We start from the raw sequence: 25,399 nt of genomic DNA, 5'->3' as shown, positions 1-25,399 counted from the left end.
ATGCTTTGCATGACCGGATTCATGGAGGACGATAATAATCCAAAGTCAAACATTACCTTCAAGCAGAAACCACTAACTGGTAACTAACGATGGCTTCATACGCATCCGGATTCGCACCTCGTGTGTTGCGATCAACCATCCGCGCCCCATTGAGCCATCAATTCCAGTCAACATTCCAACTGCAGCGAGCTGCCATCTCACGCAGGTTCCTGACCACTCCTGTAGAGCAACCTCGACTACGTCTTGGATCAGTCGGTATGTACCAGCAGGCTTTCTTGGTTTCCTAAAAATTTAAATGAAAGAAGAGAACTAACATTCGGTTCAGCACCCAACTTCAAGGCGCAGACTACTCATGGCGATATCGACTTCCACCAGTTCATTGGCAGCTCGTGGTGCGTTCTCTTCTCGCACCCGGCGGACTTCACCCCCGTTTGCACGACGGAACTTGGTGCTTTTGCGAAGTTGAAGGATGAGTTCGAGAGCCGAGGAGTCAAGATGATCGGTCTTGTAAGTAGCCACCGTTCCCCATCATTATCCCATCATCCTTCCCATTTTAGTCGTCCACTCTAGTTATTTTCGTGATTCAACCCTAATACTATCTAAGTCCGCCAACGATCTATCATCCCACGCAGGATGGATCAAAGACATCAACGAGGTCTCCAAGACCGACCTGCAATTCCCGATCATCGCGGACGCGGACCGCAAAGTCGCGTTTCTGTACGACATGGTCGACCAGCAGGATCTGGACAACATCGACGAGAAGGGCATCGCGTTCACGATCCGCTCGGTGTTCGTCATTGATCCGCAGAAGAAGATCCGCCTGACGATGATGTACCCGGCGTCAACGGGACGGAATTCTGCGGAGGTTCTGCGGGTGATTGACTCGCTACAGACGGGGGATACGAAGGGTGAGTTTTCTATGCTTTATATAACTTTTAGGATTTTGGGAAGGCTAAATAGATGCACAGGTGTGACTACGCCGATTGACTGGCAGACTGGAGACGATGTTATTGTCCCGCCTACGGTCTCAACGGAGGATGCGAAGAAGAAATTCGGCAAAGTGAGGGAGGTCAAGCCGTATCTTCGATTCACTACAATCTAGATTCGTTCGAGACCGCTTGTTCGTTCTTAGACATGCATGAATACAACAGAAGAGCTTATAGGAATAAATAGATTGCTCAGACACTAAGCCGATAAAATACCGTAGATCCATCTGTCCTTCAAAACCGCTTAAATATGCTAGTGTCTTGGAGTTGCGAAATTCCTAGTTCCATTTCAATATAACTAGACATAGAGTACGCAGTACATTCGACGTTCAGATATAAGCTATCAAGATTCTCTGGAAATCCCGAACCCCTGCCCTTCTCGTCCTTATCCTTATTGCTCCCCTGGGATAAACCTCTTGCTGTTAGATCTAGACCTCGTCTTTGGAGACCTAGGGTTCTTAGTTAAAGAAGGATCGACGCTTCTCGGGCCCTTTAGGCGCTGTATTTTGCGCTTTGGGCTTCCCGGACGTTTTAGGCTGGGGACTCTTCGCTTTAGGCTTAGGATTTTTAGGCTTGGTCTTTTTATCCTCGGTTTCGTCCTCTGCCGCCAACCACTCTTCATACGGCAAGGCTCCTTTCTCCTCTCTCCCATGATGATCCGACGCATTGATCCTGACCGTCTTCTTCGCATTCACATAACCCTTCGGCACCGCATCCTTCAACTGAACCTCCCCCACACCCTCAACCTGCTCCGTCCTCACAAAATGCCGTATTCCAAACTGATCCTCCTCGATGATCCAGTCCTCGCGTTCCTCCCACCACGGCGTCTTCGGCGGTAACCTGGCCTTCATCTCTCGGATCTCCTGGCATTTTTCGTCATATTGCTGCTGGATCTGGTCGGCGGCACGGGAGAGCGCGTGCGTGGCCCTCTGTTCGGTAAAGAGGTCGTCCATGTACCCGGTGATGACGCCCTGGGCTTCGTCTCGCTGTGCGAGGAGGTTCGCGATTTCTCGCGCGGCGATGACGAGCCTACTCTCGGCTGTCTCCCGCCTGGACCTCTCGACAATAAGGCGACCCTGGACTTCGGCCACGTTCGGTCTTGTTGTGCCGGACATGTTGGTGATGTTGATTGTGAAGGGACTCAAGAATCCGACTTGGGAGGGGATTTTCTTATGATATAAACGGAGGGGATGATGAGATGAGCCCTAAGTGGCTGTGGAATGACCGTGAGAATATTCTGGCGGTCCTCTAAGTTTGCTTTTCCTGTTTCTGTGGCGAGGAAGAGCATTTCCACTTCCAGGCATTCTAACTTCGGTGGGAGGGTGGGAGGGTGGGAGGTCATGAGAGTCTGTCTTTGTTGCGAACGATTCCGCATCCGTTGTTGCTGGAATGGTCCGTCAATAAAGAATTGGAATCTCGAATTGACTTTCCATTTCCGGCACATCAATATCTCCTCGGATTATTAGATTGGATGCCAATAAGACAGAAATATTGTGATTACACAAATGGAATGAATTAGAACAATGAAATTTTGGACGTGGGCAAACTTGGTAGGGCCGGACAATGGCTTTATTGGGAACAATGAAAACACATCTCTCGAGCTTACTTCTTCTCCAGGCACTAACCAGGACACAAGTCCTAGGACAATGCGCAACGAAGCAGAGAATTCCCTGGGAATTACCTCGTACTGACAGTATTCCCCGAACGACGAGCTTGCACCTCAACGTGGTGTTCGGGTCTAGTACCCCCTCGTTAGAGGAAAGAAGCAAAGACAAGCTCTTGGAGTCACTCCACCAGGATCGTCCTGGAGCCTGCTGCTGGTTCGCCGCCAGCCCTCTGCACGATCCTTGGAGGTGCGGCCCAACCCAGGTTGAAAGCTTACACCTCAACGTGGTGTCTGGGTCTAGTACTTTCCTGAAATAGGGGGACAAAGCTAAGATAAGTTGTAGGCTATGCTAGATCACCGTGCCGCGGTAGCACGCGCCGGGCGATCAACACAGCGGAAGAGTGGCATATATACCCCGGTGAAGAGCTCACACCTTATGGTTGATGCCCAGGTCCTAGTAGTTCCCTGAAATAGAGGAATGAAGCTAAGATGAGCCTCACCAAGGCCACTCCGCTATGTTCACCGTGCTATGCGCCGGGCGATTGACATAGCGGTGGCCTGTATACCCAGGAAAATAACTCGCTGCTCAACGCAGTGCCTGGATCTAGTAATAGCCCTCTTTGTTTCCTATGAATGGAAACTAGAGAGGGACTGTAGCTAAGATGAGCTCTAGGATTGCGTCGTCGGTGAGAGTGTCGCGGACGGAACCTGAATTTACAAAAGAAAATAGCAATTAAAATTTTAATATATCAACCCGATTTGAAAGATATGACTGCAATGAAATGTATATGACACTGAATGACAGACTGAAGGAGGTGAATGCAGTTGACTGTAGGAACTTTGAAGACATGAACTCAGACCGTTCGATAGGCTAAACCTAGCCATTGATATTCAAACCATTAACATTGGCGGAATTTGAAGCTGCTGGAATGGAACTTGGACGAGATATCGATGATGTCGGTACCATATAATAATGGATAGTAACCAGCTGTTGAGTGAGATGACACGGCATCACGGGTTCCCGAATCCCGACAGAGGAATACCAAGCATATCCGCATGAACAGGAAAACCGGGTCTCGCATGATAGTTATCAGAATTCCTCCAATCGGCCATGTCCATTTGACCGAAAATTGGAGATACGGGTGACGTGAGAACTGGGGAACTGGAGAAAGAAACTCGGCGGATGGATTCCGATGGGAGGATCTTTGCCTTGCCGAGGGAAAGGTCAAAGGTGAGATGCGCACGTGACCTCTCCATATGCTTCCCAGCCAACCACAGCAGCTTCGAGTTTCGGCAAAACCAACCCCAGCCTCCTTAGACTTTCAGGGAATCCCAGGGCGCTCAGGGTCTGTACTCCCGAACGCCTCGATTAGTTCCGGATATGCCAGGATATCGCCGATGCCGTCGTGGGATAGCTAGAATTTTTGCATCGTCAATGTGATATCGTCTTCTTCTACACCTGAACCTCACCTTCTTGTCCATAGTCCGACTCAATTGACCCCTCGCGACCACCCCCCATCTTCCCATCGCCTCTCCCCTCTGCTCCGGTACCGATAGCCAGAAGACCCCGCGAAAACATTCCGCAGAGCACACCTCCGACTCTCCCCGCTCTCCCTCTCCTCCCACGGTTACCATGCCGTCCACTCCCTCCCTCCCCAAGTCCGACGCCCTGCCGTCCAAGGAAGAGCTGAAGGAAGATGTCGTCGTCGCGACCAAGAATTCGTTCCAGAGCCTACGGGCCTTCGCCGCGGGCGGGGTTGGCGGTCTTTGTGCCGTGGTAGTGGGCCATCCGTTCGATCTGGTGAAGGTGCGCATGCAGACGGCGGACAAGGGCGTGTATAGCGGGGCGATCGATGTCGTGAGGAAGACGATTGCAAGGGAAGGGTTGGCGAGAGTAAGCCGTTCATGAACATCGGATGGTATCAAACAAGACGCTGATCTGAGATAGGGGCTCTATGCAGGTGTTTCCGCACCTCTCGTCGGCGTAACGCCCATGTGTACGTCTCCTTCTTCCTAATTCACACTCCCTCAACTAACCCTCCCAGTCGCCGTCAGCTTCTGGGGTTACGACGTCGGCAAACAACTCGTCCGCTCATTCTCCACCGTCGAAAACAACCAATTCTCTATCGCCCAAATCTCCGCCGCCGGCTTTTTCTCCGCCATGCCCATGACCCTTATCACTGCCCCCTTCGAGCGCGTCAAGGTCCTCCTCCAGATCCAAGGCCAGAAAACCCTCGCCCCCGGCGAGAAGCCTAAATACGCCGGCGGCCTCGACGTCGTCCGCCAGCTGTACAAGGAGGGTGGCGTCCGCAGCGTGTTCCGCGGGAGCGCCATGACCCTCGCGCGCGACGGGCCCGGCAGCGCAGCGTATTTCGCCTCGTACGAGTATATCAAGCGGCGGTTGACGCCGAAGGACGCGAACGGGAATCCCGGGGAGTTGAGCTTGACGGCGGTGTGCGCGGCGGGCGGAGCGGCCGGTGTGGCGATGTGGATCCCGGTGTTCCCCGTGGATACGATCAAGAGTCGGCTGCAGAGCGCAGAGGGACGGCCGACGATTTCGGGGACGATCCGAGAGCTGTATGGGAAGGGAGGGGTGAAGGCGTTCTTCCCTGGGTTCGGGCCGGCGATCGCGAGGGCGGTGCCGGCGAATGCAGCGACGTTCTTAGGGGTAGAGTTGGCGCAGCAAATGTTGACGAAGGCGTTTGGATAGACTGGGGGGGAGGACCTTAGATTTGAGTTTTGGAGGCCAAAGTTATGGTCATATTACCGTATCTTGTATAGAGAGGTAGGTTGCACACAGATACATATCGCAAGAGGGCATTTTTGTCGAGTTTCTTCCGTTGCCCTTTTCGATGTCGATGTTCATGAGACTTCAGAGTCGCTGCTTCCTGTCACCATGGTTTCGCAATAGATCTCGCTATCTGTCTCATCTCCAGTGTTCACAGTCTCCTGTCCTATACATACCAGTTCATTATTCCACCGACCACCAGGTCCGTCGCGTTTCCATCCCTCGATCATTTATTTTTCGAACCTGCAATACTCATCTCGAGCATGAATACCCGCATCCAAAGGTCCCGTTCTAGGCACATCATCTTCACTTGTCTCGCCCTCATCCTTCCTCCCCTAGCCATCGCCGTCCTCTTCGGCACCCTCACCCAGTTCATCCTCTCGTTCCTCTTCATCTTCTTCTCCTGGATCCCCGCCGTCGCCTACATCATCTCCCGCTACATTTGCTCCCCCCTCACCGTCAACGTCACCTCCGACCTCTCCCCACCTCCCATCCACCCACGGGACCTCCTCCACTTCGCGAACCCCCGCCCCACCACTTCACCAAACTCAACCACGGACTCCCTCTTCCCCCAATGATGAACCCCACCACCACCTTCTGCTTCCTCCTCCTCTGCTTCCTCTTTCCCCCCATCCCCGTCGCCATCCTCTACGGTTTCGGCAACGCGCTCCTCCTCAACATCCTGCTCTGCCTCCTCTGCTGGCTGCCGGGCGTCGTGCACGCCCTGATCCTCGTCCTGATTCAGACGCCGTACTATCAGGGCCGCGCAGATTATCGGCGGGGGTATTATTCGAGGCACCATGTGGGCGCCGCGCCGTTGGTGGTCGTACCGGTGGCGTCCCCGTGGCCGCGGGTGGGGAGGATGAGGAGGTATCGGCCGAGGAGGGTGTATAGGGCGAGGATGGGGAGGTATCGGGTGAGGACGGTGAGGAGGGTGTGAGGCGATTGCGGTACTTCGGTTCGTATTGAGGAGATGGGAAAGCGTTGATCAGGTTGGCGAGGGCGATTGGATGAGCGGTTCCTGCAGTTTGGGGATTCTTCCCGCGGCCTTATGGAAGAAAGAACGAGGAAACGGAAAGCACTCAATCTGATGGGTTGAGGGTCGCTCATCAAAGGGTGTCGTACATCTTGATCTCCTTTCCCTGCTATCCAAACTGCAATATATGTTTTGGTCCTGTCTCTCCTTGCGGCAGTCGGTGCACTACAGTCTCTTCCTCTCGTCTCGGCCAGATATATTGTTCGATTTGTTTTATTTTTACCCCACGCATCTGAGCACTACTCTCTCCCAAGTCTCCTTTATTTACACTCCCACTCCGCGCCAACCACGCGACCCACCCTGCCTCCACCTCTCAACCTCCCACCCCCACTCCCCCGAACCCCTCCTCCAAGATGCTCGACTGGACCGACGTCCTCATCCAACTCAGCATCACCCTCAGCACCTTCTTCTTCCCCCCCTCGGGCATCATCTTCTCCCAAGGCGGCTGGGGCCCCGACGCCCAATGGAACACCCTCCTCACCCTCCTCGGCTACTACCCGGGCCTCATCCACAGCTTCATGGTGCAGACCGCGACTCCGAACCCCGTGCTCGGCCGCCGCGCGCTGCCGATTCACGTGAAGTGCGTGCGGATGGGGAAGCGGGAGTTTCGGATTCGCGCATTGGATCGGGTGGAGGGGACGGCGTTTAGTGAGGTGAGTGAGGCGAAGGGGGTTGGTTGGTTTGGTGTGGATGGCGGTTTGCTGATGGGGATGGGATAGGATCATATGCCGCATACGGTCCTCCCATCGCAGCCGGGCACGCCGTGGTTCGAATCGTTGCGAAAATATTTCCGCCGCGGAACTGCTCCTCCGGCAGAGCAAGCTTCCATGCGGCTCTGATTACTTGTGGCCCATATAACAGACACGGGGAGGAGTGAAAAGGAGTAGTTGGCCAGGATAGATGCGATTATCTTCACCATAGAACAACACTTCAATAACACCGACATTCAACATGCAAAGCTCCAGCTCGTCCGAGCCAATGCATATCCACATCAGTATTCTATCCATTTATATTCGGTAAGATTATACAATGTGCCTTATTCTCCCACATCTAAGTACAACGCCCTTGCACGGTCCGACTCATCTCCCACCGCCACCACACCAGCAATTCTCCTCCCCGTCCCGCTCCACGTGAATCACCACGTCCATTCCCCGCGCTTCCAGGAATCGACCGCTCCGCGCTCGCACGTCTTCGATGTCGGCGGTGCGCGTGGCGATAACGTGGATGACGCCGAGCACTTTCTGCTCTTTCTTGGGCGCGGGAGCATGGTCGTGGTTATGTGGATGATCATGCGCATGGCCGTGTCCGTGGCCGTGTCCGTGGCCGTGACCATGACCGTGATCATGGTGATGATCATGTCCATGCGCCTCCCCCTGCCCCTCATCCTCCAACCAAAACCGACATCCGCGATACCCACTCACCCCTGGCACGGTCCCCAGCGCGCCCAACGCCTCCCGAATCTTCCACTCGATCCGATCCGGGATCGTCAGCAGCAGCCGCTTCCCCGAACTCTTCACCAGTGGGATGGCGCTCGCGAAAATCAGCACCGAGATGATGCATGAAGCCAGCGGATCCCAGCCGTTGTAGGCAGTGTATTTGGTGAGGATGGTGGAGAAGATCACCGAGACGGAACCCATGGCGTCGGCGAGGATGTGAAGGAAGATGCCGTGCATATTTTCGTTCTCGTGGCTGTGCGAGGTGGCTTTGACGGTGGAGGGGGGGAGCGGGTCGGAGATGAAGCTGAATTTCGTCGGGGATTGGCTCCCGGAGCGCTTGTGCGCAGCCGCAGAGTGGCTATGGCTATGGCCGTGGTGGTGTTCGTGCGCGTGATTGTCTTCTTCTTTCTTCTTGGCATGGGAATGGTCATGTCCGTGGTCATGGCCATGATCGTGTCCATGCCCATGATGCGCATGCCCGAACGCGAAAAGGCCGACGATATTGACGAGGAACCCCAGGATGCTCACGACGAGGAGCTCGTTTAGCCGGCGCAGTTCATGCCCTTCACGAAGCCGTCCGACGGCGTCGAAGATGATTTCGACACTGACGAGGATGAGGAAGACCCCGTTCCCAAAGCCCGAGAGGGAGTCGACCTTTCCGTAACCGTATGGAAAGTTCACAGACGGTGGCCATTTGCTCATCACGGCTGCTGTGAGACCAACGGCCAGTCCAAGGCAGTCGAAGAGCATGTGGATGCTGTCGGTGAGAAGCCCAAGGGAGCCGCTAGCGAAGCCGTAGAAGAATTGAACCATCATGAAGCAGAGGTTGAGGCATCCGAAATATGCAATCCGTCGAGAGTCTTTCTCGATCAGGATGCTGTGGAAAACTGATCCTGGAGGGGTGCGATCAAGTAGGAACGCTGTGAGTCTTGAGTGGTTCCCTTGGTGAGTGTGGTCATGCGAGTGGTGACGATGTGTATGGTGATCGGCTTTTGGATCCTTTGAGTCCACTAGAAGAGCGCCATAGGAAACCGCGCACAACACGCTGTGGAACAATGGGATAGTCCAGTTTCTCGAACGGTACGTTAGAGAAAAGGAACCAATCATGACACAACTGATGGCAATGCCGAGACGACGGCTGCTTCGCAAGGATGTTGGTTGGGCAAAGAATATGAGCCCAGCCGCAGAAGCAATGCATAACGACGAAAATATAATCGAAATGTATGATACAGGGAGCGCGACTGAAAGTATGATAGACAGCAGAACCGTCATTCCGCCGAGTGCAGCACCAGCGATAACGGTGAGGTTGACATCGTGGGGAGTGACAAGGATTGGCGACGTTACGGTGGCAGAAGTTGAAGCTGATCTCGGCGTCGATGCCCATGGTGATCCAGGCGTAAGAGCGGAAGATGGGCTGGCATTGCGGAAATATGGTCGGGATGCTGCAGGAAGAGGGAGCGGGAAAGAGAACAGCGCCACGCCAAGGGCTAGATACCCTAGGAAGCGATCCCAAAAGGTTTTGTGGGCAGCGAGGCCAATGAAGTCAAATAGGACCCCTAGAATAAGCGTGCTGCATGTCGCTATATTGTCCTTCGCCTTGTAAGTCAGAGCGCCAAGGAAGGATCCCTTTTTCCCTCGAACACCATGTCCAGTCAAGCCCGCGGCGACCGCTATCAACAACGTCAATGCAATCCTGACCTCTCCAAGCTGCAATGCTGCATAGAATGGAAGAGCAATGCTCAAGCAGCGGGCAATTACCGGCTGAATGGAGGCGTTGCTGAACAAGCCCTTGCTCTTATTGGTCATCGACCGCAAAGGGCTTGGAAAGCTATCCTTTCTTCTGTCTAGGGTCTGCTGTGTGGATTGGAGTTTCGCAAGCAGTCCTAACAGGAGCAGAGTCCCCGACGCAAGACTGCATGCCTGTATTATTGCGGACTGCTCGGCATGGGTTATAGGTGATTGGTCTTTTGATTCGGAGGGATTGAGGGGAGGTGGCCCGCTATCGTTCGCCGCATCGTGTGTCGGAGGGTAGGCAAGAGTTGCAAGGAGAAATGGAAGGGGTATAAGCACTGCTGTGAGGATCTCTGGGCCGAATGAGGATGTCCTATTCATCTATCAGTCACTCAAGTCTCTATATCGAACTGCTTCATGTCACTCACTTTGGATAAGGAGACGCTTCTTGGATGGCTGGGAACGCATATCCATTCGACTGAGTAGTGATTCTGGGGGCTGTCGGATGACCCAGGTCAGACTCTCCTCGTGGACGCCCGCCCATCTGTGATATGTCTTGAGATACGGGTTCGAATCGAGTAGATGAATGACTATGGGAATGAGGGTGTATCGCTGGCCCTGTCGCGTTTACGCCCCGTGAGGCCGTCTTCACCGGTGAACCGTTATTCTCTGCTCGGTAGGATATTGTGCGATCTGCAGGGAACGAATATGTATGGGCATGGGCAGATGCATGGCCGCTCTGGCTATGAGTCCGTGTTCCAGCGTCAACTGGAAGCGCATATGACGAGGCCATATACGCTCAGGGGGTCAATGGACAGCGTGAAGTCGTGTTAATCGTCAATTGCAACAAGCGAGCGATGGAACACACGGGAGCCTTAATATTGGGGAGAATGAAGTGGCATCACGGCCATCTGCTTAAGGAGTGTCAACATTGCGGAGACATGGCGATAACAGCACGAATACGCTGGGTGATGGGATGGATCGCCAGTCGCCACTATTGAAGGAGAGTGGAGTTCTTGGTGGTCAATAAAATGAGCACCCAATCAGCCAATTGGAGACGCGTTCGCACCATCATAGTGATCAAGCCACCTACCCATTAAGGTTCTCAGATATTGGATATTGGATATTTCTCCTGAACCTGTTACCATCACATCCTATTCGTGTCCTATTTCATGTCCCTCAAATCTATGAAGTGGTAGCCATTGGAGCCGAGATCCAGCATGGGTTTTGTTGTGTTGCTGCTCGATATCGGTGCCTAGTTTCCACAGTGCATCACAGAGTGGTTGCAATGGAGTACCTCGAGATCCTCCTGAGCTGTGCTGTGCTACTGTCTACATTATTCACAGGATTCCTCCTTATCCTCCCTTCACAGTATAAAGAGCATGGACAAACTAGCACGACATCTAGGGGATTGGATCCCAAATCAAAGAAGTCGGATAGGACAAATACAAAGCCTCCGCCCACCCCGTTTCAAATCGTCGTGCTAGGTGATATCGGCAGAAGTCCAAGAATGCAATATCATGCTTTAAGTATAGCTAAGCACGGGGGTAAGGTAGATGTCATCGGATATTTAGGTTCGTAGACTTTTTTTGGCAGTGAACAATGTCGACTAACTGGAGGCAGAGTCTGATGTCCATCCAGACATAACGGCCACGGAAAACATACAGATCATACCCATCACCCCAGTTCCGAAAAGGTTCCAAGCATCTAGCAAGCTATTGTTTCTAGTCCTAGGACCGTTGAAAGTGTTGCTTCAAGCGTGGTATTTATACTCTGCCCTGGCATATTCTACGAAGCCAGCGAAATGGGTTCTCGTCCAGGTATTTACTTCCAAAAATCTTGGCATTCATCACAGACTAACATGCTCAGAATCCACCTTCAATACCGACATTGGCTGTGGCGCTATTTGTTTGCTTCTTCCGGAATTCCAACCTTGTGGTCGATTGGCACAATTTCGGATATTCCATCCTTGCCATGAAATTGGGAACGAGGCACCCATTGGTCCAAGTCTCACAGATATACGAGACTCTACTCGCGAAATACGCGACTTCTCACTTCTGCGTCACTAAATCGATGGGAAGGTACCTTAAGAAGACCTCCGGCATCGATCCACTTACGTTGCATGATCGGCCACCTGCGATCTTCAAGCCTCTGAGCCGGTCGGAACGTCAGAATGTCTTGAAAAGACTACCGCAAACAAGCCCATTCGAGGACGAGATTGATAGTGGAAGGACGCGGCTAATAGTTAGCTCCACATCCTGGACCGCCGACGAAGATTTCTCCATCTTACTCGACGCGTTGACGGTATATTCATTGAGGGCGTCCATGGTTGGCTCCTACCCCCGACTGCTTGTCATGGTTACTGGCAAAGGCCCCTTGAAAGACCATTATCTCAGCAAGATCAAAGAGCTCGAATCGCAAGGCAAATTGCACCATGTTCAAATCCGAACCGCCTGGCTATCAGCCGAAGACTACGCCTCTCTCCTCGGAGCTGCCGACCTCGGTGTCTCCCTCCACATGTCATCTTCGGGCTTAGACTTGCCGATGAAAGTTGTGGACATGTTCGGTGCGGGTCTTCCTGTTGCGGGCTGGAGCAAATTCGAAGCGTGGCCGGAGCTGGTGAGGGAAGGGGTGAATGGAAGGGGATTTGCGAGCTACATCCAGCTCGCTGACCTACTTGAAGAGCTGTTTGTTGATGGCACTGCGGCTTTGGAGAGGATACAGCAAGGAGCATTGAAGGAGTGCGAAAAGCGCTGGGATGCTGAATGGGATGCTGTCGCTGGGAGGTATTTTGGATTACTGACTTGACACAAGTTTCTGGAGCGAGGTTCTTGTCACGATCCAGTATGAGAGCAGACCTTTGCCTCTTCGACAATGGTCTTGGATGGTGCGATTTTTGTGCCGCGGCCACGTGGTGCTGCTTCATGTCCCAAATATGTGAAGCAAATCTTCTCCTTTCACATGACCAGTCGATCCAGCGCAATGGTTGGCGCGAGGAAGGGTCTTTGTTGTTCCCCTATGGCCATTGCCATCTCCATCCTATGAAGAATTTGTTCTGAGGCTGGTCGATATCTGGAAAGCCGTGGTGATAAACTCTCTCAGATCAATGAGTCGCGCGGAGACGCTGAATACATGTGCCATATCAACACTGGTACCAGGAGTAAACAACAATATAACGAGACAGTTCTCGCTTGGTGGGATGACAGCGGATTCATCTCTTTGTCTACAGCTACGGCACTGTCACCCTGCGCACAATTATTGCCCAAATACTCCGTAGACCATCGTGATACTACTGCGTAAGGTAGTAACTAATAATACATGTAACTTAAGTTAACTAACGTAATCCACCAGCGAGTCGCCCAAACCACCGAGTCGCCCACCTCAACCGTGGCCCACTACCGTAACCTGAATATCTCAACAACTACTGAAGCAATTTATTAATTAGGAAGTAGGCTAGGATCTACGTTTTCTGTTATAGCTAATTGAGGCATTGAACAGGTCTCAACTCGATGTCCTGGCTCGCGACAGCGTCCGCAACGTCGCTGGCGCCTTCCAGGAGCGTCACTAGAAGCACCATTTTGACTGATTATATCTTGATCCCGGCGTTGTTCAACTAATTGAAGCCCATCAGTAATTGAGCGCGTGTCAGCGCCCTTAAGCACCTTTTTTTTGCGTTGTTTGCGCTTTGATAGCGTCTCGTTTGCCTTCCGAAGCTTTCCTATCTCGACCTCCATGATTGAAGCTCCGTGCGCGACCATTTGAACACCCTTTTCAAGGCTTGAAAAGCTTTCTAAAAGCGGTGTTGGGGAGGTATTTTGATCTCTTTGAAGGCGCTGTCGTATGTACTCTGTTTGGGACCCTATTTCAGCGACGTTGCGTGGTGTTTGCGACTCCCATTGAGTGGTCTCTGGTAATGGCGTCGGGGTCCGTAATCGGACATCAAGCTTTGAAATAACAGCTTCTGGATCGAAAGGCATTAATCCTGCGCCTCTGAAGGCGCCCTGGATATTCTCCGTAGCAATTGCTTTTTCGAAGGCGGTCTTGAAAGCAGGTAAAAAGTCCTCTTTCGTGATGTGGTTGATGCGGCACCGGATAAAGTCCTCAATCTCCTTGCTATACGCGCGCTTTAATGGCCCAAAACAGCCAACGTCGAGGGGTTGTAGCAAATGAGATGAATGCGAAGGCATGCAGAGAGTAATGATCTTCTGGTCCTTGCAGAAATCCTGGAATTGGATAGTGTCATGGTTGTTATGGCCATCCATAATCAGAAGCCGATAGGCGCCAGTCGTACGGTCTTCTGTGAAGCGATTAAAATGCTTTAACCACTCAAATCCATGCTCAAGGGACGTCCAGCCCTTCTCGCTAACTGATAGAACCCAATCAGGCCTATCCGCAATCGCCTCGTACGAGGTATTGTAATGTCGAGCGCCTTTGAAGATGATGAAGGGTGGGACAACCCAACCTTGCGCGCTGGCAGCAATGATCGATGTCACCCATTCTGTATTGCCTGGCTGCAAGGTTTTTGGAGTCTGACGTCGTTCGGTACCCGTGATGACCATGCGCGTCCCGATTACGCCCATTTGAAAGCCAACTTCATCAAAGTTGTATGTATCTTCATCCAGGATACCGTATTTTGCCTTCACGTTGCGTACGAGGCGAAACCACGCGCCAATAATCTCTGGATCTTCGTTCAGGGCTCTTTTATAGTCGTACTTTCGATTAACACGTGTTTTGAGCTCTGGAACGCGTTGTACGAATCTTGACGGCCAATTGATACCAACGTGAGCCTGACCGCGATCGCTGAGTAGCTTGTTGGCTATATCTCGCAACATATCGTAATTGAGCTGAAATCCGCGCGCGTCGACATCGAGGCAGTAGTCGATAATCACCCTTTCTTCCATATTTGAGAGCTTTTTCGAATTCGGGACACAATCGCTTCGTGCAGTCATTCCGTTGCGGCGGTCACGTAAGGTACTCCACGGGACGTTGTAAGCTTTTGCAGCTTCTCGAATTGATTGAACTTGGTCTTGTTCGATAGTCTGGATGGCTAGGTTCATTCTAGCTTCATTTGAAGGTAATTGAGGGCGCTGTTGTTGAGACATTGCGAAAAAACCGTGATGATCGCTGTTATGGAGATGAGGTGGGCGACTCGGTGGTTTGGGCGACTCGCTGGTGGATTACGTTAGTTAACTAACTAAGTTAGTTATTACTAGAACTACCAGTAGGACGAGTGGAACGCTAGGGGATTATCTAACTAGTGATTGGCTGCTCATCTTGAAGCTAGTGAATACGCAAGCCTGATTGGCCAATTCGGTACCTCCATCAGAGCTCTGCACGTACTATACAATTCACTTCCATTGTTATTTCTTCTTCAATCAAACGCATCATATCCAACTCTCACTCTCTGCTCCTGAATTTCTGACTCGAAATCGTGAAACCTCAATCTTTTCGTTCTTTATGACCCCTGTGATGGATGAAAAATGGCCCAGCTTGCCGTACTCAACGCCGCGCCTGGCACGACTAGGTGTCTGAGCTGGTCAAACGACGGTGAGCTTGCGGTCACAGCAGGAGAAAATGTCCAGTTATTAGTACGCCTTGCACCCGATATTATTGATTCATATTCTAATGAGAATAGATACCCAATTTGAGGTCGTCAAATCAACCGGTCCCTGGAGTCCATGACCCCCTCTGGCAGAACTTGGTCATTCGCACCAACCAGTTCCGGGAATCGGAAGTGCCCATTCAGGAGCCGCTCAGCTTTCAGAACTGGTCCATCGGGGAAGAGATATCTGATTGCCATGCATTACGGACGGAATGGTCGCCTCTCGGGCTCGGACAGTACAGGCGAAGCGTGCTCGCGGTTTTGACTTCAAACCAGGTTCTTTCCATTTGGGCGTCCACTGGCTCGCGCAACAACGCTTCAAACTGGAAGCGGATGGTCGTCGTCAACCATGCATTGAAGAACTACTTCCCGCGCTCACCTTCGCGAGAATCATTCTCGTCTCACGAGAGAATCAAGTTTGAACTCGCTTTCAAGCGACAACGGATCCGCTCCTTTACCTGGTGCAAACCGGCATATCTACCATTGACCCGGACCTATGACCCCTCGACTATCTCAAATGATACCTCTTGGGGCGAGAACCTGCTTGTTCTTTCAAATGAGAATCTAGAGGTGATTGTCGCTCGGGTGCAGGCTATTCACGATATCAAGTCTGGTGAACCGACATGGATCACGACAATCCTTCACCATTTCTCGGTGGCTTCCAATATCGAATCAACACAGAAGAACCTCTTGTTCGAGGACTACACTCAGAATCGTCCATATGTAACGAATCTCACAATCAGTGATTGGAGTGCCCCTAAACAGGGCTTCATCGAGGCCTCCTTGGCATTCTCGAGCGTTGAGGGAGTGCATATCAAGAAACTCCGCTTATCAAGAAACGATAGTGAACTGCACGTCGGATTTGGACCGCATGACATTCACTATCCTGTTCAAGAGTTCGGAGGCGTCGGACCAATGGCATGGTGGCAGTCTCGTTCTGAGGATGAAATCAGATATCTTGTCTTTTGCCTCCGCGAAACGTCACCAAATGGCGATCAGGTGGTGTCTCTTTGCGATACTGGAGATGGTGACGCGCCGGTTTTCTCAAGGTATGATCTCCATACTATGTGGAACATAGTCTCTGGTACGTATTCCATATGCCACCCTGTACATCGTGCTTTGGTTAATAAACGTCTAGGCATCGCGTTTAGCAAGTCCTCAGATGGCCGCAGCTATGTTCACCTACCAACCTTGCTCGATTCAGGACAATGCACCAAATTCCCGATGCCGCTCCTAAATACAGATAACGAAATTGGAACCCCTGAATGGCAAAAGACAATTGCGGAGATGCGCACCTTCTATGCAGAAAAAACCGACCTCGGTGAGAATAGCTGTGCAAAAGTTTGGGATATGGTTTCGTCACCGCTGGGCGATTTCCAAGCTACTGCCGTCTCCTTACATCCCGCGAAAGTGCTAGAGTATACTATCCATGCCCAGGAGGAGACTATGATAAATCTCCATAAGGACTTCCCATCCGGCGAGATCCCTACGTATTCTCCAGAGATGTACAGTGGACGTGAGTGTCGACGCTTTCAAATGATCGTGCAAACTAACTTTCTCATAGGGATTAGCTCTGAATGTATACTGTTCACGATCAAGGCCTGGTGGACGGGCGGCATTGTTACCAAACATGACAAAACCTTCAAAGCTACTATTGAAAAGGGACTAAGAGAAACTATTGAGAACAGCCAGCCTTGTGACCCCATTCTAGGAAGAGGACTGTAAGTTCCTATGAACAGGTTTAATTGAATGGTGGGACTGACATATAGCAGTTCATCAATTACATCAGATCAACCTCACCATCTTGTCGCAGCACTAAGTCGTTTCTCACATCAATTGTGCCTCAAGCAGTTTGACAACCTTCTCTCCACGCAAGCTGTGAAAAAGAAGTGGATTAGAACGACGATAGACAAGGCTATTGCTAAATTAGTCATTCGAGAAGTTTTGGATTTACCTTCAATTTTGTCCCAAATGAGCGTCAACAGCACGAGGATCGTCGCATCATATGCGGCAGCTCAAGCCAAACTTCAAGCCGAGCAGGATAAGGAAGACAGCGAGCCCAGCACTATGCAACCGAGTGTGCATGAGTTCTCGGAGCTCTGTGACATCTGCAATTACCGCATCGTGTTCGAAGATTTAGACTGGTCGAAATGCGCACGGGGCCACAAGTTCGCTCGCTGTGCGCTTACATTCCTGTCGATCCAAGCTCCAGGAATCTCGAAAAACTGCAGTATTTGTGGTTTGCAGTATTTGGCCGAGAGCTTCGTTATCGGCGACGATTCGCAGTTGATTACAGAAGAACCTGCTGGCAATAATGCCAGTAACACGGGTAGGGAGGACGGTGAAGCATCGAAGGACACAGGCGGAAACATGACTGACATCCCGAGAAAACAAGGAACTCTAGCGGAGGTTATTTTTGCAGCGTTTGACGCATGCGTCTATTGTGGAGGCAAGTTTGTTCGATGAACTGGGGAAGCAAGGGATGTTTTCAGACGACATTCCAACGAAAATAGATGCCAAAGACGTCAGTCAATCCATACTGAATCAGGAGATTGTAAAACAACAGAAGATTTATGTTAACAAAGCATTCATATCTCGACTTGGTTTTTCATCATGCTCCTTCATCATAGCTTCCCTGAAAACGCTGGAGGATGGATCAAACGCCTGAAAGGAAAACCAAGGTCCGACTATCCAGCTCTCTTGCAAGCTCACCACAACTCGTCCAAAATTCATCCAGTCAAGTTCGAAGCATACATTTAAAGATGGAGGACCCCATGTGCAGCCTTCATGATCCTGAGATGCGCACTTCAGACTTCTTTGATGATAGTTCAGAGGAGGAGAGCATATTTGCTTCTCCTGACGAAATAGTATCCCCCCTCAGCAGGGCAGCTATCTCGGAACGGATCCTTCCCAGTACGTTGAGCATCGTGGAGATGAAAGGATCCGTAATGATCGAAATCAAAAGATACGAGTTGGTGGATCGGACTTCATGGAACTCACCAGTTCACCACCACAATTCGTCAAGGAAGCTCCTGCTTTGCTGCGCCAAAGCGGCTCTGTCTTCAGCGGCACTCGTGGATTTCATTCTCAGGGCACAACATGCAAACAGGGCGCTTCCCATGCACTATCCTCGAACTCAACTCAAGCGTCGAGCATCCCCTCTCCGCGACCAGCGCGTTCCTACTCTATTGGAGGGCTCGATATGCGTCCCACCCATCGTGTCTCTAAAATATTGGATGCCCATGCCATAACTCTTCGAGCCCTGTTGCAACAGGAACAAGATGCTGCGGCAAGTGGGACGGGCCTCGAGCCACCCGCAGAAGAACCGGAACGTCAAGTCGCAAGACCGGATAGCTCAGAGGTATCGCCCCACACCTAGGTCGAGCTCGAGAAAATATTCAAGACGGCTCCGCCCACCGGACAAGCGGAAGCATTCAGCGAGACAGAGCACAGCCGACTGCGTCCACAATCTGGTCCGGGTGAGAAGCGTGTGGCCTTTGTTCCGCCGCCCATTGATACGGCTGGTTCTCCACGTCACCTCCCGAAGCAGTTCATTACAACGCCTTACCCGAACAACTACCACAAGCCCCTTCCGCCGATACTAGCCGGCATTGAAACCCCCAGTTTCGACGGGCCCCAGAGCGCTATGTCCCAGGAATCAGTCCTGCCAGTGACCATCCTCCGGCACGGCGATGCCAGGGGCGAGCGGATTGGTAGACTGGTCATTCCGCCGGCACTCGACGTCGCAGCAGTGAATAATTCGAATGGGAATAAAAAGAAGGGCCACTTTACGAGTCTGGAATACGACGACGCCGCACTTTTCCGGGACTTGCGCCAGCGGTACGCGCAGCTGGCAGACATCTGGCGACTCTTCTCCGCACGGAAACTCAAAACCATTAAACAGCACCACTCCCTCGGCGAGAACGAGTTCTGTGGTGCACACGATGGTGCGCGGGGTTCGTGCATCAGCCCTAACGAACAGGACACTGGCGTCTGCTCCTGGCATGCTGGTCCACGAAGTCCTCGATTCTTAGTTGCGCGTGGGCTTGTGGATATGTTCAATGAAAGGAGCTCATGAGGGGATTCCACCATCCGCACAAGTTAGGCAAGGCACGGTATGCCTGGGTTCACTGGGCTAGGAAGATCGCCTTGACTTCTGAACGATCACATCATGCGATGATGGTACTGGTGGCCCCACCGCCCCCTGCAAAAGTACAGAAGCAGAGACAGCAGAGTAAAGACTTAGGCATCGGGAAAATCGCAAGCAAGCTTGGCATCGACATCAGACAAGGCAGCGCCGTAAGAGGGTCGAGATTATGGACGCTGAGTGACTTGGAATCGATGGATGGGGATACCTGTGTCATCGGCTTGGAGTTTGTCGAGGGCTGGAGCGTCAAGAAAATAGCGATCGCGCTTTTCATTGTCCTAACCCTAAGTGTCGCTGCTGTCCTATTGTGGACCTTCCTGGGTATTAGTCCAGGGGTGCTGAACGAGGGCAGCGGATATCGAGGGGCGGGAGAACGAGTTACAGCAGGCCTGATGATGGGAGGACTTACATTGCTCCTGGGCCCGGGGGGATTTTGTCCTGGATCGGTGTTAGTTGGTTGCTGATATGAATAGCAGAGGGTTGATATCTGGAACGCTTCGACGCGCGACTACATTCCTAATCCGCTTCCTGATAAGTTGAGAGACCACCGGGTCACAACAGAGTATATACGGTTCTGGGTTATTGCGCAATATGTTCATGTATATGAAATATAACATTCAATTCACCCTTTAGCACTTAGCAGTCTCAGATTTGACATATTATACATGATAGATACAATGACGCTGTCGTCGTGATGTTGAAACATCTAAGAGTCGGCCTGGATGTGCTCTTCGAGGACATGGTGTCAAAACTTGACACTGCGGCATATATACTCCATAATGTCCAGGATCTCCGTAACTCCTACTGACACGAGTGACGAACGACACTAAAACCACTCCGTGTGGATGATCTATACAGGGAAACGACACTACGGTGCTACCACGGTATCGACACTGGTGCTATGCCCCTGTTCCCTCCGCTAAGGTATGTAGAAGATTGATTCTATCTAGAATTGTTATGGTCTGTGTTTTGTATGTGTAGAAGATTGTCCTCTCTAGAATGTTACCTACCGAAAGCATCGTCATAAGGATAGGATAGGGATCGCCTGACCCCTAGCATTGGTGGTTGAGGCACCAACAGTCAGTGGTGATCTATGCTAACCATCCGTAACAGCTCGGCCCGCCAACAGCATGGCTCGGCCCGTGCGAATCCACAACGGCACGACCGCACGACTGCACGAGTCCACGAGACTGTGGCTTGCTTTCACCTCACTCGTGGATCCTTGGGAAATAAAAAAATCCACCCCGCGCCGCCTCAGATTGCAACTCTCCAAAGAGAATTAGAACTCCTCATTCGTTGACGCTTCCAACTTTTGACGGATAGGAGCGCTCCGTTTGTGTCCGATGAAACACTAGTTTTCGCCGAAATCGCTCCTAACCGTGTCCAGCATGAACAACATCGTCAGATCATGGTATTCGCTGATGACGAAGGTTTCAGCGACTCTCCCGCGTGGCGCAGCAGTGCTAAGACAACTTACTGCGCCACCATACATGCTTGTGGATTTAGTGGTGCGGCTTGGGCTACTCCAACTTCTTCAAACAAACAACACCAAAACATCGTTTCCAATTCCTAGCCACACACGGCTTTACCATGCACAGCTTACATCTGCCTCTACTTCAGCAAGACTATTGATCATTGCTGCCAATGCCCACCAAAAGGAAATCACCACCACCAGCGCAGCATCCATTGCCTCGTTCCTCTTGCAACTCCTCACAGAAGAGGCAAAGGTTGCTTCACGACCACGACCGCGACCAAGCCAACCCGAGGTGAGACTGTTCTTCTGGCCCAGCTGCGGGTGTCGCCCGTGTCTTCGCTTTGCTAACTTTATGCGCTTCTGCTAGTTCGAAATGTCAGCACCGGTCTGCTAGCCTTGAACACCAACACCAGCCGACTTGTCATCCCCTCACCACTTCCAACCTCCAACTCTTCAACTCGCTTAATCCACCCATCTGGCATTCGTCTCCGCATCCTCCGACCATGAGTGCCACTACCTACCCTCCGTCGTCTGCCGCATCCATACCCTCGTCGTCCGGTCGCAAGTCTCCCACCAAAACTGACCAGGAACTCAAGCTCAGGGCACACAATGTATTTGCACCCAGGGCTGTCCAGCTTCCAGAAGCGTTGAAGGAGCTGATTGACGACCTTCGTGATCGTCCTCGCGAACACATTTCGCCTAACGCCAAAGAGCTGGTCAAGCTACAACCGCTTGCTGCCAACAGAGCGGAGAAGGACGGCTTCGACATCATCCAAGACAAGCTTCTATACGAACGTGCATACAGGAGCACCACTGGCCAGCTTCTTGAGCCTGTCGTAGAGCTCAATCTTTCACCGCAGTACCGTCCGCCGCACAACTTTTCCGAATATCCCGATACCAAATGGATGGAGAAGCCGGTTCCGGACCGTGCATTTGGATATCTCACTAGGACAGACTTTGAAAGAGCACCGTCAATCTTTCAGTCTCGCGACCTAGCCTTTACCCCCGAAGAGGAGTTTGTCCTCAATCAACTCGGCCCGCTATGCGAATACATTCATGCTCCCTTCTTCACTTGTCAATGGAAGGCTTGTCGCAATGGCGGAACACACTACGCTGCACAGTTACAGGCTGCAAGGGACGGTGCAACCATCGTTAATTATCTCAAGCTTCTATCCCGCGCCGCACTCCCTAGCCAGGAGATCGATATCACCCGCGTTTGTCATTTCTCAATGACCTGCGATCTAGCAACCGCCTACGTTTACCTCCATTGGCTGAATCCTAGCGACGAATTCACCGGCTCTCCAACCTACGAGATGCAAGTTATTAAACAGACCTTCCTCAATTCGGAATCCCAAGTCCTTGAGCTGCGGAGGCTGTTACGCAACCTTTCCGACTGGGCTTTTGAGGTACGCCTGCCTTGGATCAAGTCTCTCCTTGCTGCAGTTTCTCTACGTCTTAAAGTGAGAAAGGTTTCCAAGCTTTGGGAATTGCAGACACGCCCCCTACCCACGCCATCACTTACGGCTAGTGTGCCTGAGGACGAAGCGCGGCAACCGACAAAGCGACCGAGAATGGCTGCAAGCGATTCCGCTGGTCAAGGGGACGTCGGGTGGCCGAAGGATGCCCTGCCGCTCGGATACTCAGGCTGTATGAAAATGGCGATGGCAATTGGGTTGGAGGTAACGCGGAAGAACGAGAACAAAACAAGTAAGCTATCATCGAGTACGTGGGACGATCACGTTTCCAAATGGATATCCCATAAATTGTTCCTTGGAATTCATGTCTAACGATCTATGGAATCCTCCGTCAGCTTACTGTCTTGCGGCCTAGATGTCGCACGTGATGTGCTAAAATGGTTGGGAGTGAGGTGCTGTTGTTCCAGCAGCGAAGTTGTTGTATTGTGTAAGTTGTGTGTAAATTGTGTGTAAGTTGTGTGTTCTAGCTGAATGCCTGGTCCCCCGGCCCTACAAATATACGAGAGTCACGGCAAGATTATTAATGCAGTTTGTAGCCTTGGACTCCTAGAGCTCATGCCAGGGTGGCTATTTAAGCCGGGTCGGCCTGTGTAAACTGTATTTGGACCCTGAATTAACGGCTTATAATTGACTCGGCCTGCAAGCCGGTACGAGCCAAACTTTCTTCACCTCTAGCCTACCATAACTTCTTGGTTTCTGATATGCGATTTTGTATGAAGAGATACAAGGTGGAAACGAGCCAGCCCGAATCACTCAAAAGTGGGGACAAAGCCGGAATGGCTTGTATTTGCCTAAATAGCCACCCTGGCTCATGCCTTGGCCTGCGACACTAGAACACACAACTTACACACAACTTACACAAGACAACAACTTCGCTGCTGAAACAACAGCACCTCACTCCCAACCATTTTATCACATCACGTGCGACAGTTCTCAATAGACATTCTGGGCATAGAATGACGCTGAGACGCCCTTTCCGTCCAAACCAAGGCAATTGCCTTCACCGAACAAATACTTGAGGAAAGGGTTCTGAAGTGGTCGTCCTCGAGTATGGACTGCATGGTACACCAGCTACTTAGCCAAGCAATCCGCCGATGATATTCGGTTAAACATTGAGATGAGTACTAGAAGTGTTACACGTGGATACGCCGAAAGTTCCAGTGCCAGGTCTGATTTCCACCTATTTAAAACATCCGCCCCCTCTGACATTGAGCAGCACATCCCAACATGACACCCGAGCTACGATGCAGCACCCAAAAGTGGAGGACGACGATAGCGACGCCGAGTTAGATCTCGAAGTCGATGAACTCCTAAACCGCGACCGGTCCTCGAATGATGTCCCAAGCGACGGGGAGTTCGGGATTGACGGGCGTGAGCCCAGCGACCTTGAGAAGCGCACACTCCGAAGGGTACCGGATGCGCTTCCAAAAAGCGCGTTTCTCGTCGCCATAGTCGAGCTATGCGAGCGATTTGCGTACTACGGTCTCAGCGGTCCGTTCCAAAACTACATCAGCAACAAATATAACGATCCAAACGGTAATCCAGGGGCTCTGGGGCTGGGACAGACGTCGGCAACCGGCATCCTCAACTTCTTCCAGTTCTGGTGTTATTGTACTCCCATTGTTGGGGCGATCGTGGCCGATCAATACCTGGGGAAATACCTGACGATCGTCTATTTTTCCATAATCTATATGATTGGGATCGTCGTTCTATTCTTCACGTCACTACCATACGCCATTGAACATGGCATTGCCCTTCCGGGTCTCATTGCCTCGATGATCGTCATTGGCCTCGGAACAGGTGGGATCAAAGCGAATGTCGCGCCCCTTATTGCTGAGCAGTATCGTGGAACGCGAGCTTATGTCAAGACACGCAACAATGGCGAGCGCGTTATCGTGGATCCAGCGACAACTATACAGCGGATTTACATGGTCTTCTACCTCTGCATCAATATTGGGTCGTTATCTGCAACACTTACGACCACACTAGAGAAGCATGTGGGATTCTGGTCTGCGTATCTACTTCCGTTGATCGCATTCGGTATTGGGTTCGTTATCCTTATTGGGGGGAAGAAGAAGTATGTCGTTCGTCCGCCTCAAGGCAGTGTCATCGTCCATTGCGGGAAGGCTATATGGATCGCCTTGAGGAACGGAGGAGACATCAATGCCGCAAAGCCCTCTCACCAGCGGAATGTCGGTAAAGGATATAACACCCCTTGGGATGACATATTCATTGAGGAGTTGAAACGAGCCTTCATCGCTTGTAAAGTCTTTCTCGTGTACCCTGTGTATTGGTGTGTATTCAGTCAGGTATGTCTGATTCTATCCAACTCAGATCAACTCCAATTGACTCCGCTCCAGTTGCTCACAAACTTCGTTTCCCAAGCCGGACAAATGGAACTCCATGGCATCCCCAACGACATCATGCAGAATCTCGACCCTTTGGCTCTCGTCATCATCATCCCGATCCTCGACCGTGTCGGCTACCCTCTCCTTCGGCGGTGCGGCTTTCCCATGCTGCCAATGACCCGGATATTCCTTGGGTTCCTCCTCGGCTCCCTCGCCATGGCGTACGCCGCGTTCGTCCAGCACCAGATCTACGCTGCACCACCATGCTATGGCGCGCCGCTCAAATGCGATGCCGCTCGGCAACCCGACGGTAGCATTCTACACAACAAAGTTCATGTTGCCCTGCAAACGCCCGCATACTTGATCTTAGCTCTGTCCGAGGTCTTTGCATCTGTGACGGGATTAGAATTCGCGTATACGAAGGCGCCAGCTTCGATGAAATCATTCATCATGTCTCTTTTCTTATTGACGTCTGCTGGTGGCTCGCTGCTGGGTGCATTGGTCTCTCCGTTTGCAAACGATCCAAATCTGGTCGGGCTATATATTGGTATTGGCACTGTTTGCTTCATATCTGGTTTGGTATTCTGGGCATTGTTCCGCAAATACAACGACGCGGAGGAGTCTCTTAACGACCTAGATCATATCATAGACAAGGTTGCGGTGGTCAGAGGAGTCCCTGAATTGGCCGTACCACTTCAGTCCCTCAGAAACAAATACGAGGGGTCGTCGTAAATTCACGAAATTTCACTGCACGTCAGGTTCCGTTGTCT

The 25,399-nt window shown here is 51.6% G+C and overlaps 11 protein-coding genes across 11 annotated transcripts; 8 read left to right on the top strand and 3 right to left on the bottom strand.

The window, feature by feature from the left end:
* The first annotated feature begins 39 nt into the window (after positions 1-39).
* On the top strand, positions 40-1,327 carry P152DRAFT_454289 (mitochondrial peroxiredoxin-like protein Prx1). The gene is made up of 4 exons (XM_033678565.1): positions 40-255; positions 326-507; positions 605-908; positions 969-1,327. The coding sequence occupies exons 1-4, from the start codon at positions 90-92 to the stop codon at positions 1,100-1,102; spliced, it is 786 nt and encodes a 261-aa protein (XP_033537673.1). The 5' UTR covers positions 40-89; the 3' UTR covers positions 1,103-1,327.
* Positions 1,328-1,444: 117 nt separating this feature from the next.
* On the bottom strand, positions 1,445-2,101 carry P152DRAFT_478637 (uncharacterized protein; the record flags this gene model as incomplete). The annotated part of the gene is made up of 1 exon (XM_033681668.1): positions 1,445-2,101. One exon carries the CDS (start codon positions 2,099-2,101, stop codon positions 1,445-1,447), a length of 657 nt encoding a protein of 218 aa, XP_033537672.1.
* Positions 2,102-3,950: 1,849 nt separating this feature from the next.
* Positions 3,951-5,378, top strand: P152DRAFT_108633 (mitochondrial carrier). The gene is made up of 3 exons (XM_033673610.1): positions 3,951-4,486; positions 4,541-4,589; positions 4,638-5,378. Exons 1-3 carry the CDS (start codon positions 4,226-4,228, stop codon positions 5,300-5,302), a joined length of 975 nt encoding a protein of 324 aa, XP_033537671.1. The 5' UTR covers positions 3,951-4,225; the 3' UTR covers positions 5,303-5,378.
* Positions 5,379-5,954: 576 nt separating this feature from the next.
* Positions 5,955-7,135, top strand: P152DRAFT_445748 (uncharacterized protein; the record flags this gene model as incomplete). Its single annotated transcript, XM_033677872.1, has 2 exons — positions 5,955-6,314; positions 6,671-7,135. The coding sequence occupies 2 exons, from the start codon at positions 5,955-5,957 to the stop codon at positions 7,133-7,135; spliced, it is 825 nt and encodes a 274-aa protein (XP_033537670.1).
* P152DRAFT_454286 (uncharacterized protein) lies at positions 7,023-7,364 on the bottom strand. Its single transcript, XM_033678564.1, has 2 exons — positions 7,136-7,364; positions 7,023-7,069 (listed from the first exon to the last, which is right to left on the bottom strand). Exon 1 carries the CDS (start codon positions 7,333-7,335, stop codon positions 7,138-7,140), a length of 198 nt encoding a protein of 65 aa, XP_033537669.1. The 5' UTR covers positions 7,336-7,364; the 3' UTR covers positions 7,023-7,069; positions 7,136-7,137.
* A 66-nt stretch (positions 7,365-7,430) lies between these two features.
* On the bottom strand, positions 7,431-10,560 carry P152DRAFT_454284 (cation efflux protein). The gene is made up of 2 exons (XM_033678563.1): positions 10,012-10,560; positions 7,431-9,956 (listed from the first exon to the last, which is right to left on the bottom strand). Exons 1-2 carry the CDS (start codon positions 10,374-10,376, stop codon positions 7,496-7,498), a joined length of 2,826 nt encoding a protein of 941 aa, XP_033537668.1. The 5' UTR covers positions 10,377-10,560; the 3' UTR covers positions 7,431-7,495.
* Positions 10,561-10,684: 124 nt separating this feature from the next.
* On the top strand, positions 10,685-12,863 carry P152DRAFT_408568 (chitobiosyldiphosphodolichol beta-mannosyltransferase). The gene is made up of 3 exons (XM_033676926.1): positions 10,685-11,157; positions 11,207-11,403; positions 11,453-12,863. Exons 1-3 carry the CDS (start codon positions 10,872-10,874, stop codon positions 12,389-12,391), a joined length of 1,422 nt encoding a protein of 473 aa, XP_033537667.1. The 5' UTR covers positions 10,685-10,871; the 3' UTR covers positions 12,392-12,863.
* Positions 12,864-14,980: 2,117 nt separating this feature from the next.
* On the top strand, positions 14,981-17,785 carry P152DRAFT_454282 (uncharacterized protein). Its single transcript, XM_033678562.1, has 5 exons — positions 14,981-15,171; positions 15,219-16,269; positions 16,324-16,701; positions 16,750-16,906; positions 16,958-17,785. The coding sequence occupies exons 1-5, from the start codon at positions 15,064-15,066 to the stop codon at positions 17,649-17,651; spliced, it is 2,388 nt and encodes a 795-aa protein (XP_033537666.1). The 5' UTR covers positions 14,981-15,063; the 3' UTR covers positions 17,652-17,785.
* A 389-nt stretch (positions 17,786-18,174) lies between these two features.
* Positions 18,175-19,263, top strand: P152DRAFT_445744 (uncharacterized protein; the record flags this gene model as incomplete). Its single annotated transcript, XM_033677871.1, has 2 exons — positions 18,175-18,546; positions 18,589-19,263. The coding sequence occupies 2 exons, from the start codon at positions 18,175-18,177 to the stop codon at positions 19,261-19,263; spliced, it is 1,047 nt and encodes a 348-aa protein (XP_033537665.1).
* A 2,106-nt stretch (positions 19,264-21,369) lies between these two features.
* Positions 21,370-22,248, top strand: P152DRAFT_370936 (uncharacterized protein; the record flags this gene model as incomplete). The annotated part of the gene is made up of 1 exon (XM_033675515.1): positions 21,370-22,248. A coding segment is annotated over one exon (879 nt), but the record flags the coding sequence as incomplete, so codon positions are not given.
* Positions 22,249-23,525: 1,277 nt separating this feature from the next.
* On the top strand, positions 23,526-25,361 carry P152DRAFT_388657 (peptide transporter PTR2-A; the record flags this gene model as incomplete). The annotated part of the gene is made up of 2 exons (XM_033675940.1): positions 23,526-24,590; positions 24,642-25,361. The coding sequence occupies 2 exons, from the start codon at positions 23,526-23,528 to the stop codon at positions 25,359-25,361; spliced, it is 1,785 nt and encodes a 594-aa protein (XP_033537663.1).
* Between the last annotated feature and the right edge of the window lie 38 nt (positions 25,362-25,399).

The sequence above is a fragment of the Eremomyces bilateralis genome, assembly GCF_010015585.1.
Source record: "Eremomyces bilateralis CBS 781.70 unplaced genomic scaffold P152scaffold_2, whole genome shotgun sequence".
Taxonomy (NCBI): Eukaryota; Fungi; Ascomycota; class Dothideomycetes; order Eremomycetales; family Eremomycetaceae; genus Eremomyces; species Eremomyces bilateralis.
This window is presented reverse-complemented; position numbering and strand designations above follow the sequence as displayed.